Genomic DNA, 13,058 nt, shown 5'->3' with positions numbered 1-13,058 from the left:
TGGCAATAAGGGCAATATAGTAAATACATAAATTTATGAGCCAATGATTCCTTTATTATTACTTTTCCCGGTGCCGCCAACTATCTCCGGCCGGTCTACTCTCTCTCTCATTCTTTCTTTCTTTTGTGTGGCTATATTTGAGCTCTATACTTCTCCTCTGTCCTACAACCGACATTCATTCATTCTTCACTTCTTCATGCTATATAGATTCATTCATTCTACAGATTTCTTACTTCTGTGATAATCAATCTGTGATTCTTCTTCTCCTCCGACTGGACAGAAGATAATCGATGCTATTTGGATCTGATTCATTCAACTCGAGTTGACTCCTGGATTCTGAAATGATTTTGCTGATTTAGTTGATTTAGTTTATCAAACATACCTTAGTAGCTTACTATAATGTCTTTGAAGAGCAGAGGAACTGACATATCTCGCAAATTGACTCTTCTGCTTTGCGTTGGATGTTTCTGTATCGGAATGCTCTTCACCGACAGGTTAGTTTTACTCTTTCTCCTTATGATCTTCATCTTATAGCCTTTTCTTGCGTTTGAAATGGTGATTTCTGTAATATTTCCCTAATTGATCACTTGAAACAAGGTTATGGAAACTGTGATTCGTTTTCGTAATCCTTCTACTACTGTTCCTTGTTTATTTGTGGTATTGTGACCTTTTTAATTTCTCTGGTTAATGAATATGATTATGAACAGCATCTTCATGCGCTGGAAATGGTGATTTTTGTTATATTTCCTTAATTGATCACTTGAAACAAGGTTATGCAAACTGTGATTCGTTTTCGTAATCCTTCTATTAATTACTGTTCCTTGTTTATTTGTGGTATTGTGACCTTTTTAATCTCTCTTGACTGTTATATTTCAACTGCTTAATGAATATGATAAGGAACAGCATCTTCATGCGCTGGAAATGGTGATTTTCGTTATATTTCCTTAATTGATCGCTTGAAACAAGGTTATGCAAACTGTGATTCGTTTTGGTAATCCTTTCACTACTGTTCCTTGTTTATTTGTGGTATTGTGACCTTTTTAATCTTTCTTGACTGTTATATTTCAACCGCTTAATGAATATGATAAGGAACAGCATCTTCATGCTCTGGAAATGGTGATTTTTGTTATATTTCCTTAATTGATCGCTTGAAACAAGGTTATGCCGATGTTGAACTGTATTATTGCTCTTTGTCAAACTGTGATTCGTTTTTGGTAATCCTTTCACTACTGGTTCCTGTTTATTTGTGGTGTTGTGACCTTTTCAATCTCTCTTAACTGTTATATTCCAAGCGCTTAAAGAACGTGATAAGGAACAGAACCTTCAATGATTAGCATGAGTAGATGGACCTAGAAATGAACCAATACATTTGAATGATTTCGTGATGCAATCAGTTTTAATCATAATTCTTGGATAATAGGATGTGGCAAGTGCCAGAAGCTAAAGGCATGGCAAGATTGGTACAGAAAGAAGACGAAAGGCAAAAGCTAGTAATGGAGAACTGTGATCAAAGAACCGTGAGTATTATTCTTATAGGAAATGACTCAAATGAGTCAAATGACTATGTCAAGTTTGTTTAAAAGTGTAACAATTAATTAAACTCCATTTCCTGTTTTTGTATTTCTTGCCTTACAGGAACACAAAGAATCAAGTAATGTCTTGGGTGAAGTATCAAGAACACACCATGCAATCCAGTAAGCTTTACTCAATTAATCTCTACTTGCTTTCTCTTTGGTCTGCTGATTTCTTTTTCCCTTTTATGGACTGAGATTGACTTAAAGAAATGGTCATGACATGCAGAACTCTTGATAAAACAATTTCCAATTTGGAAATGGAATTGGCTGCTGCTAGGGCTGCCCAAGATTCCCTACTTAGTGGTTCACCCATATCGGATGATTTTAGAATTATCGAGTCCAATGGGAGACGAAAATATCTGATGGTTGTAGGCATTAATACTGCCTTCAGCAGCCGAAAGAGAAGAGACTCTGTACGTGCTACTTGGATGCCACAAGGTAATTATTCCCTTGCAATCCCCCTCCCCCCTTTCAATTAGGTCGTGTTTGGTTTGGATTGAATTGGAAATAGAATTGAAATTGGGGGTCTGTTAGAGTTTCGATGACCTGAATGGATTTTGGCCAGGGTCGGGCTCGAAGTGCAACAAAAGAAAATCTGAAAATTTTGAACACTGTTATGGACTAGGATGTCTTTTAAGTCCTGAATTAATCTCTATTGTAACCTACTTTTCGGCAATATAAAGAAAGTTTCCTCTTCTGCTCGTGGTTTCTCCCGTCTTAGGTTTCCACGTATATCTTATAATAACGTGCTTTATTTGTTTTACTTGTCATCAATTTATAACAGGGTCCATTTCCAAATCCTTTGTTCGTTTGATGATTAAAAATAAGGAAAATTGGAATTATAATTTTAATGAATTGCATGTATATGATATTTAAGTATCATCCTTACTACTTCTGAATTGCAATTCTAATGATTTCTCTAACCATTAGAATTGAATTTTAATTCCAATTTTAATTCTAATTTTAATTTCAATTATACACATCCAAACACAGCCTTAACCTACTTGTGGATTGTTCTGACCAATTAACTTGTCATGTCATGTAAAAACCAGGTGAGAAACTCAAAAAACTCGAGGAAGAAAAGGGCATCATCATTCGATTTGTTATAGGACACAGGTAGTTTGTCTTTGTAAATGATTTAATTTGATAGGAACTTTGCTTCTTTCAGCTTACATCTTTATAAAATGCTTGATGTCTATTAAAAATTTAAAATAAAATTCCCTTCTTTGTTGCCAGTGCTACATCAGGCGGTATTCTGGATCGAGCTATTGAAGCAGAAGAGAAGAAGCATGGGGACTTTCTTAGGCTGGTAACAATATTAATAAAATCTTATATGTTAGAAGAGCTTGTTTGATGTAAAGTGGATTATTTGTATTAAATGACTAAAAATATTCTTTGTATTTCATATTTTAAAATGTTATAAAAACAAAGTTAGGTATTTTAGTAGGAAACTGACGTGTTCTTCATTAAATCATAATAGGAACATGTAGAGGGGTACCTTGAACTGTCGTCCAAAACGAAGACATACTTCACAACAGCTTTGTCTCTATGGGATGCAGAGTATTACGTCAAAGTTGATGATGATGTTCATGTAAATATAGGTAAAAGATAATAATGTCCTTTCTGTTTACATTTTCTTCAGTCTCTTAGTTATTTTTTTTGTTCTATAGCAACTTTGGCAACAACTTTAGCTAGGCATGGATCGAAACCACGTATATACGTTGGATGCATGAAATCTGGTCCTGTTCTTTCTCAAAAGTAAGCATTATTTCTTTCTAGAGAAGAGAGATCCTGTGAAGATGATGGAATAAGAGATTTAATGATTTGTGTTGTTGAACAGGGGAGTGAGATATCATGAACCTGAGCATTGGAAATTTGGTGAGGATGGAAATAAGTATTTTCGTCATGCTACTGGACAACTATACGCCATTTCAAGAGATTTAGCTGCTTACATATCGATAAACCAGTGAGTATCCACTTCTCTTCTACACTTATATATATAATTGGCATGTTTTGGAAGAACAAATAGTCCATTCAATCCAAAACTAGACTAAATGGAAAATTATTCTTTCAGTTTTGAAATCCGCCCTTAAACTACTATTTTTTAAATGGTATAATATGGCTTGAACGGAATAAAAATGTTTCATTAGGGTCGCTTAAGTGGTAGGAGTATTGAACTAAAAAACATGAAGTCTTATCTTCGATTCAATTGACATTCTTTTAATAGTTTTTACTCTAGTCTCAAAATTATGAATCATAAATTGAATAATCATCAATGTAAGCCCAACCAATCTACAATAATGTTTTTTGTGATTTCAATGAAACAAAAATTAGTCACAACTCAAAATTTGTTAACATTCTAGAACAGTTTCAAGTTCGATTCTCAAAATCGAAAAGCTGATTTGTGATTGATCGAGCACATTCACAACATTGCTTATCTTGTCGATTTCATCATTGATGAATTTTACTGTTTTCTCCTGGACCTTACAATAGGTTTAGGGGACATCTAAAGATAACAAGTTTTATTTTATAGAATTATTGCCATCAAATAATATTTGAATTGTTGTTGAAAACAGGCATGTGCTTCATAAGTACGTAAATGAGGACGTATCACTAGGATCTTGGTTCATTGGATTGGATGTTGAGCATATAGACGACCGAAGATTGTGCTGTGGTACACCTCCCGGTAAGAATTAAGAATTATTCTAATTATAACCATTTAATCATTTATTAGAATGTAATATTAGCATGATTAAAAAAAATGATTACATTTAGATTGCGAATGGAAGGCTCAGGCAGGCAACGTATGTGTTGCTTCGTTCGACTGGAGCTGCAGTGGGATTTGCAGGTCAGCCGATCGTATTAAAGAAGTTCACCGCCGATGTGGAGAAGACGAGAATGCATTATGGAATGCCACGACCTTTTGATAAAAGTAAGTGTATTTTGTTTTGTATCATTATAAATTTTAAAGATGTTCATGAGGAACAATGATGGTATATATATAATGTACCTTCCCCAATTGTAAAATATACCTTAAGAAAGAAGAAAAAAAAGAGATTCAGGGTTCTCCATTTTTAGGATTGGAGATTAATAATGTATTTTTCTCATTTTGGCCAATCGGGAAGATTTGCCTTCAACAGAAAACACAAAGTTTGTAAAAAAAAGTCCATTAATCTGTTATTTTTTCTCCTAGATATTGGAGTTACATGTTGATATGGAATTTTGATATTGTTATAAGGCCGAACTACTATTTGAAGTTCGAATTTGATTCGTTGCTCGGAAGACAATTATCCTAACCGTTTGTGTTGATCTGCTCCATCAAGCTCAATGCTTTGTATTCATCCTTATGGAAATGGATATCAAAGAATTATACACCAAAACTATAAAGGAATGATAAAACGAAAAAAACATTAAATGCGTCTGCCGGGAGTCGAACCCGGGTCTATTGCTTGGAAGGCAATTATCCTAACCGTTGGACTACAAACGCTTGTGTTGATCTATTCCATCAAGTTCTTTTCTTTGTATTCAACATTATGGAATGAATATCAAAGAACAATACACCTCCAAAACTAAAGGGAAATTTGACGAAATAATAGCATTTTGGAAAATGACTTAAGCTTGACAATGTTTGTAAAAATGACGTTTTTGGCATATACAAAGTCCAAAATACCCCTTCCTGCGACGTGAAAGGTATTCTCGTGACGCGGAGCGTGGAAGGTAAGGGCGTGTTTCAATACTCGCCAAACTCTAAATATATGATCAATCTGATGATAGATAAATGGTGATTTATTGGAAGAAATTCATTAGATCCCTTATATCCCAATATCACCCTCTACACAATGCTCAGAAACCATAAATTGGTAATTCATACTCAGTGGTGCTTTGGCATTCCAGATAGATAATCAAATGACTTGAATCCTATTTGATTAGATAATCTTGTTTGATCAAGTAGAAAGGAATGTAAAATTTTGAAGTGAAACCTAGTTATTTCAGGTGTTTGATTAGTATGAAAGAAAGTAGTGAAAAACTACAAAATAAAATAGGAATAGAAAACCCATAGTAATCTGCATAAATTTTTCTTCGTTCTTCCACAGAAATTGTTATAATGATGTTAACAATCCAGTTGTAAGTATTCATAAATCAAAGTCGACTTTGAGCCTTCCAAACAGTCAAGTTTTACCATCTAAGTTGTAAATATTTTCATGTAGAATATTGGAAACAATGAAAATTATGTAAGGTGTGGGTGTAGATTCCGTAAATTGAAAGTTGATTACTGTAGTATGATTTTTATTTATACTCCTTCCATAAATAAAGAGTCGCATATGTGTATAAGAAGATTCTCTATTGTACAATACCCATTCAATAATACATAAAACTCTCTTAATAAATTGCACTCTTAAAATATGAACTATGCACCCAAATAACATATTAGGATGATCCCATAGTACTGCTTGTAAAACCAATACAACAATTGGGTAAAATTAGTAATGACAAAACCTAATAATGATTGGTATAGCAGATAGTTTCAATTTTCAAACCATTTGATGCCTGCTTGTAGATATTGTACATATTAGATAAAATTTCATCACATCAATGAATCACCATTTATCTATCATTATCAGGCCTGAATCATTTGTCAATGAAAGTCGAACCCGGGTTTATTGCTTTGAAGGCAATTATCCTAACCGAAAAAAATCATTTTTAAAATGAAATTTAAATGCGTCTGCCGGGAGTCGAACCCGGGTCTATTGCTTGGAAGGCAATTATCCTAACCGTTGGACTACAAACGCTGATGTTTATTATTTCTTTTTTTTTTTTAATTTAATAACAACTATTTGGTTCATGCTGTTTTTTTTAGGGAATTAAATGAGAACTGACATGACACCCCACGATCATGGTTTTTGTTTAAACTCAAAACGCTTTCAGATATAATCCGTAACCATTTGTTTTCAGATAGAATCTGTGACCATACTTTTAAGTTTATATAACATTAAATAGTAATAAGTTTTTTTAGAAAATAAACCTTAATAAAAAAACAAAACTAATATTTGGTTCATGTGGACATGAGTGATAGAAAATGATATTTGTATCATTGTATAGATGCTAATAACTTCTTGCCTCCTGAGGGTTATTTGTAGCCCGACAATTTGTTTTTGTTTTTGAAGGCATATTTTTTAAAACCGGGCTCGAGTTACTTTCCATTGTTGAGGTGATAGAGACATGCATTTACACTCACTAAAGTTTGCACTCCATTGCATGATGTTGTAACTTGTAATCATTCATCAGTTTTCCCATAGTGTTACAACTTATGATTTGATTCATTAAGTTGTATCAATTCAAGTTTATTACAATAGGATGACTAGGGTTAAAAAGTAAATCCCGAGAAAATAGTCTTGATTGAGACAACTACTTAGTGAGGAATCTCGATCTAGATTCGTTTTGCTCGAGCATAAAAAAAACATCTCTAAGGATTAATTTCGATAGCTACTTGGGTACGAGAGACTCCATTTTTTTTAGATTTTTGTATGAGTAATTCAAAACAATTTTGTTAGAGCTTGTAACTAAAGGAGACCCTTCAAACTCTCTTGGCATACCCATTCCTTTGAGGAAGAATCTATGAGTTAGATACTCAGAATCCTTTGATAGAAAAACTTGAGTAGAAACCATTCATCATCATTAAATCGAGGAAGAATTCGTCCAAGATACACAATAACAATCCCAGGACAAAAATTAATGGCGATGAATAATAAAAAGGCATACATCTAATCAATTAGTTTAGTTGGCTATAATTTTCGGCATCATAAACCTATAAACAAACAAAATCTAGACCTCAAAAGCTGTAATTCAATACCTAAAAACATGACAAGAAAATGGGTACCAACCAACAACAACCTCTTCACAATTGTAATGCTAAGTCGGGCTGTTGTTGAGACGAAGATTGCCCAGGAGATCCCGATGATTGAAAACTAATATTCAAATCGGGTGCGAAAGATTCCTGTTTTTGTCTTCGAGGAGATTGAACCTGCTGAAATCTAGACAAATCTGCTGTAATCAACTGTGGGAAAACCATTTGTGGTCTAATACTACTACTATTGCTCTGAAATTGACCTTCATTCCCCATTCCTGTCATCGATGGCTGAAAATGCATCATCATCCCAGGAAATGGAAACTCTCCACGAAACCGCGAAACTTGAGGTGGTGGTTGTTGATTATTATTATAAAACGAAGAAGAATCAGGATTCTTCTTCTGATTGGTATTTGTATTAACCGAAGCTCCAACTGACATCCATACTCGGGCTGCAGCTTGAGCAGCATTGCTTGGAACATTTACGGGTTTATTCTGTTTTTGAGCATTTTCTGGCTCAATTTTAACAGTTTGTGGCTTGAAACTCTGCTCGACTTGAATTTGTTTTACGGGTTCAATGCTTGTTTTCTTTGGCTTCTTTTGTGGATGATGATCAGCTCTTAATTGGGTAACAGCAGCAGAAGATGATAATGAAGAAGAAACAGGGGCTTGATTGGTAATATGGTTTTTCAATTTAGGACTTATAGTTTCACAATTCTGTGGAGATTTTTCCACAAGTAAAATTGTTGGGTTGGGAAGTGGCTCGTATTCACCAACCCAACCTGGCCCGAATTTTGAACCCGAGGGCAGAGCCTGTTCAATCCTCTTCGATGCAACTTTCCATGCAATGGGTCCGAGTGTTGCAGCGAAACGGGCGAGACTCCTTGCATAGGAATTATCTGTGTGTGGTCCTACCTGATTCAGAAATTTTCAAAAAAAAAATATTAGTCACAAAATTGTATTTTTTATTTTTTTTAAAAAACTAGAGTATTTTTTTTATTAAATTCTCCTTCACATACTGCAACGAGATGCTTGGCTTCGCTTTCGAACGTGGAGAATATTGAATCTGATTTCACGATGTGTTGATTGTAAGTAGCTCGTCGGTTCTCATCTTGCAATGATGAATTCTTTCCAAATTTCGAGAAAATAGCCTTTCTACCTATTATAAATCAATGACAAAGAAAAACACACGTAAATAACATAAGATCTACGTGGAAACTTATTACGGGAATAAACCACATACATAAGAGGAAACTTTCACTTATACAACAGTGTCATGCGAAATTCAGGTATTTTGGAACGCTTAAAAAGATAAACAGAAGCCACAAACTACTTTAATTGGTGCAGAAATTACCCGAAAGATCTTCTCCATCAATGAACAAAGAATTTGCATCGAAAGGAGGTGGAGGAGGAGGTGGTGTCGCAAGTGTAGCACCAGATGAGAAATCGGAACCAACAATGGCTTCTTGTAAATTCCGGCTACTGTTTACAGTAGTCAGAGGTTTCTTCTTCTTTAACAACTTCACTTCTTCTTTCTCACAACATCTTCTCCTTTCAGCTGCCATTCTTAACCTCTGAAATTTCCTTTCTGCCATCTCTTGTATGGTCCTTGCCTTTTTTCGAAAAAAAAAACCATAAAAATTTACAATTGAAATGGAGAGCAAAAAAGAGAGACTTATATACCTGTTTATGATATATTGTATCTGCTGAATTATATTGCATTGCATTTGTACAAATGAGATAAACATCACTCTGCAAACAAGATCCAAAACAAATAATCCATTAATTGCAGACCAAAAACATGTTTAGTATCACTTCTCGAGTTTGATTCAGTTATGAAAACTCAGTTTCTTCTTAGGAAGATTAAGAGATACGACGATGTTGATCAATTTGGTTTGGGAATTCGTTGTGATACATGGTTTGACCATCCATTATGGTTACCAAACCTAGGCCTTGCTTGTGGTTGTGAGATTATTTTCAGATAACTAACTATTCCATTAGCAATTTACTCATCAATCAAAGCATAAACAAAAATATTATTTAATGACATTTCACTCAAATAACCCCAAATAATATCATCTGTTATCTCATCAGTCATCACTTATAATATAATAATCACCTAGTACAAAGGGTGCTTTTGTCTTTTCCAATAGGTAAACTGATTTACCATCAATTAGGGTTATCAAGCATAGCCCTTGTTTGATGTGAACTTTTGTGGGATTATTTCAAAAAATTAACAATTTACACATCAATAAAATCATGAACCAAAATACTCTTAATGCATTTTACTTGAGTAACCCCGAATAATATAATCTGATATTTCATCGCCTATCATATAACTAACCAGTACAAAGGGTGTTTTGGTCTTCGAGCCAAAATAACTCACATAATTATCAAACATGATTTTTTTTCAGATGAACTGATTAACCATCCATTAGGTTTATCAAACCTAACCCTTGTTTGATGTGAGTTTTTGTGGGATTATTTATAAAAAAAAAAACTATCTAGCTCCTCGCGTATAATAAAAATAGGATTCAAAAAAGTTAATTTGAATGAAGATATATGTATTTAATTAATAATAACAATTTACTCATCAATCAAATCATTTGAACTAAAATATTCTTTAATGACATTTTACTCAAATAACCCCAAATAATGTAATCTGATATCTCATCACCTATGATATAACCACCCAGTGCAAAGGGTATTTTGGTCTTTCCCAACTAAAATAACTCACATAATCATCAAGCAGGTTGTTTTTCAGATAACTGATTACCATCAACTAGGGTTATCATAAAATTTGATGTGGGTTTTTGTGGAATTATTTTCAAAAAACTAACTAATGATTAACAATTTAGACATCAATGAAATCATGAACCAAAATAACCTTAATGCATTTTACTCAAATAACCCCAAATAATATAATCTGATATATCATCCATCACCTATGATATAACCACCTAGTACAAAGGGTATTTTCCAACCGAAATAACTCACATAATCTTCAAACATGATTGTTTTTCAAATAACCTGATTTACCCAAATAACACTCTTCAAACTGACCTCAAATTGTTCCAATGCGACATATGATCCATTCGAAAGTTTCTTCCTCACAGTAGAGAAATCCATAGGAAACTCAACCACATCATGGTAATCTGGAAGCTACATCAAGAAGAAGAATATACATTAGATAGATTCAATTAATTTTGACATAAATAGAACATATAGAATATGACCATATAAGAATATTACCTCTTCAGGATCAACTGGTTCAGCATACACACCATAAATATCCTTCCTGTTTCACAAACAACGATATTTTAGAGAAAAACAAGAACAAGAAGATCAATTCAATTTGTATTATTTACTTACTTTTGAAGTTTATCAAGAATCAACTCCAATGTCTTCTTATCTGGCAATGGAGGAACTCTATCTGGAGTCCCTAAAATCAAAATTGAAATCAAAATCAATGAATTCAACAGAATGAACAGTTGAATTTGTACCTGGAGCAGAATCATCTCCTTCTTTATAACTCTTCCTCTCTGTTTTGCATCTAACCTGTCATATAACCAATTGTGAAATCCAAATCACTTAACCATAACTTGAACTACTGTCATCACTATGGAGAGTGACAGAAAACAGAGACAAGGAAAATGACAGATAGAAGATTCTGTGTGGGGGGTAGTTTTTTTTTTGTTTTTTTTTTTTGACAGTTGACTCGACAGTTGAAATCAATCTCCCGACATATATGATACATACATGGCGATTGGCCAGCAAGAGAGAAAGCTTGAAGTCAGGACCAAATACAAAAAAAAAAAAAAAAAAATCTCAGTGATTTCTGCTGAGCTGTACACTCTCTCTCTCTTTCCCTGTAGATATATATAATAAACTCATCTCATTCTCAAATTCATCATTTTTCAGAAAACCCATGTCCAGTTTATACCTCTTCTTCTTCTTCTTCATGATCTTCGTTGTTATCAGATGATGAAGGTGAAACATGGGTTGTGTAATTAACTCGCCGCCGACTCAGGGTTGACTCAGGATCATCATCTTCTTTACTCTTCTGCATTAGAAATTTCATCTTCTTTTCTCTCCTCCTCTGTTGTTCTTCTTCTTCATCATCATCTTCTTCCTCACCACCATCGAAATCATCGATAAAGAAATCATCATAGTCTAAACAGTACCTGACAGTCCTTCGCCGGAGACTACGTCGGACATCGTTTTCCGTCGCCGGAGAAACCGATTTCTTGAAAACAGCACGATCAGCTAGATCTACCTTTGACGGCCTTCCTTTCTTCTTCATCTTCAAGATCTGATTCTGGTTCTGGCCCATGTTTTTATTTTTTGAATACCGAACCTCTTTCCTTACCTCTCTCTCTCTCTAAACTCTGCTATTTAATTCTCTCTCCTCTTCTTTACTGATTGGGAAGGGGGATTTGGCTTTTTGCAGTCACCTTTTGTGAACCGAAGCTAACTCCCGAAGCTGAGGTTTGGAAAAATAGAGATTCGTTTTCTCGTAATTAATTTAAAGTTTATTGTCGTGACATGGCTTGGGAAACAGACAGCTGACTGCTGCCCGTCTGCCCGATTAACTGCCCGGACTGGAGATATTTTTATTAAATAGATTTGATTTGATGCGCGTGATATTCACGCGCGTAACTGTTGTTCTGGGGGTTAAATTGAAATCATTAAAGAATGCTACTTTAAACAGCTAATTAGACTTTTTGTTGATTGTTTAGTAGTTTTTTAATTTTAAAATAATATAGTTGAAAATTATGACCTTGATTTGGTTAGATTTCTTCAGTTTAATATAAAAAAAAATAGACCATTTAAAATTTTCTCAATTTCTTTTTATTAATATACAACAAAATTATTTAGACCATAAGTTATTAAAAACACATTTAAAAAAATGGTTGATAGTATTAGAAGTCATCCTTATATAATTTTAATGAGAACTAGCATATACATATGGCAATGAGGCGGTTCGGCGTAGCGGGAAATATACTTATCTCTCCGTTTCGTTTTTACTTCGGTGATTTTTTTACTATCATTTCTGCCACTTCTTCAGTCAAATTCTTCAGTCAAATTGGAGAAAAATCGTCCTAAACAGAAAATTCAATTCAGTTACTACTAGACCTTTTAAATTATTATCCTTACATCCATTTTGTTGTTTGAAGTTTTAATTCATTGAATTATTAAAATGTTATTTTATATTTTAAAAAAAAGTAAAATAAAGTATTTTATTTAATGAAAGAGTAATATTATTATTAAATATAATAATGTGATTGAGAAAAAAATTATACTTTTAAAAAAAATCAAGTAAAATGACTAAAAAAACATATTAATCGAGATAATAGTCTTTTTTTTTTTTTTTTATATATATGTTAAACGAATTCTCTATTTCTTATTTTAGCTGAATTTAAATATAAAAAATGTATATAAATGTGTAATTAAGTTATATTCAAAATATTATATTTATCTCAACCAATATTAAGTTATCTAAAAAGATTTCAAAAACAATTATCAAATATAATTTTTTCGAAAACAATTTCGGATATAGGTTTCCAATATGGGCAAATCTTATTTTTCCCCATGTTCAATTACCTATAACCTATATTAATTTAAGTAATAATTGATAA

At 33.3% G+C, this 13,058-nt stretch overlaps 2 protein-coding genes and 2 non-coding genes across 6 annotated transcripts; 1 reads left to right on the top strand and 3 right to left on the bottom strand.

Annotated features, from left to right (window-relative positions):
• Window positions 1-95: 95 nt before the first annotated feature.
• On the top strand, window positions 96-4,764 carry LOC124946043 (probable beta-1,3-galactosyltransferase 2). Of its 2 annotated transcripts, XM_047486598.1 has the most exons (12): window positions 96-494; window positions 1,421-1,516; window positions 1,581-1,586; window positions 1,635-1,694; window positions 1,801-2,012; window positions 2,627-2,690; window positions 2,811-2,883; window positions 3,055-3,175; window positions 3,245-3,332; window positions 3,415-3,540; window positions 4,151-4,260; window positions 4,350-4,764. In XM_047486598.1, exons 1-12 carry the CDS (start codon window positions 400-402, stop codon window positions 4,499-4,501), a joined length of 1,203 nt encoding a protein of 400 aa, XP_047342554.1. In that variant the 5' UTR covers window positions 96-399; the 3' UTR covers window positions 4,502-4,764. The 2 variants fall into 2 exon arrangements, with proteins under 2 accessions (XP_047342554.1, XP_047342555.1); XM_047486599.1 differs by lacking the exon at window positions 1,581-1,586 and having other exon boundaries at window positions 97-494; window positions 1,421-1,517; window positions 1,636-1,694.
• A 225-nt stretch (window positions 4,765-4,989) lies between these two features.
• TRNAG-UCC lies at window positions 4,990-5,061 on the bottom strand. The gene has a single exon. It is a non-coding gene; the product is annotated as a tRNA-Gly (tRNA).
• A 1,231-nt stretch (window positions 5,062-6,292) lies between these two features.
• TRNAG-UCC lies at window positions 6,293-6,364 on the bottom strand. Its single transcript has one exon. It is a non-coding gene; the product is annotated as a tRNA-Gly (tRNA).
• Window positions 6,365-7,219: 855 nt separating this feature from the next.
• Window positions 7,220-11,845, bottom strand: LOC124945578. Of its 2 annotated transcripts, none has more exons than XM_047486034.1 (9): window positions 11,363-11,845; window positions 10,923-10,977; window positions 10,792-10,861; window positions 10,672-10,717; window positions 10,483-10,581; window positions 9,103-9,171; window positions 8,774-9,032; window positions 8,439-8,578; window positions 7,220-8,334 (listed from the first exon to the last, which is right to left on the bottom strand). In XM_047486034.1, exons 1-9 carry the CDS (start codon window positions 11,750-11,752, stop codon window positions 7,471-7,473), a joined length of 1,992 nt encoding a protein of 663 aa, XP_047341990.1. In that variant the 5' UTR covers window positions 11,753-11,845; the 3' UTR covers window positions 7,220-7,470. The 2 variants fall into 2 exon arrangements, with proteins under 2 accessions (XP_047341990.1, XP_047341991.1); XM_047486035.1 differs by having other exon boundaries at window positions 10,792-10,852.
• Between the last annotated feature and the right edge of the window lie 1,213 nt (window positions 11,846-13,058).

Source organism: Impatiens glandulifera, chromosome 7, assembly GCF_907164915.1.
Source record: "Impatiens glandulifera chromosome 7, dImpGla2.1, whole genome shotgun sequence".
NCBI lineage: Eukaryota > Viridiplantae > Streptophyta > Magnoliopsida > Ericales > Balsaminaceae > Impatiens > Impatiens glandulifera.
Note: the sequence above shows the minus strand (reverse complement) of the source record. Positions and strands in the feature narration are given on the sequence as shown.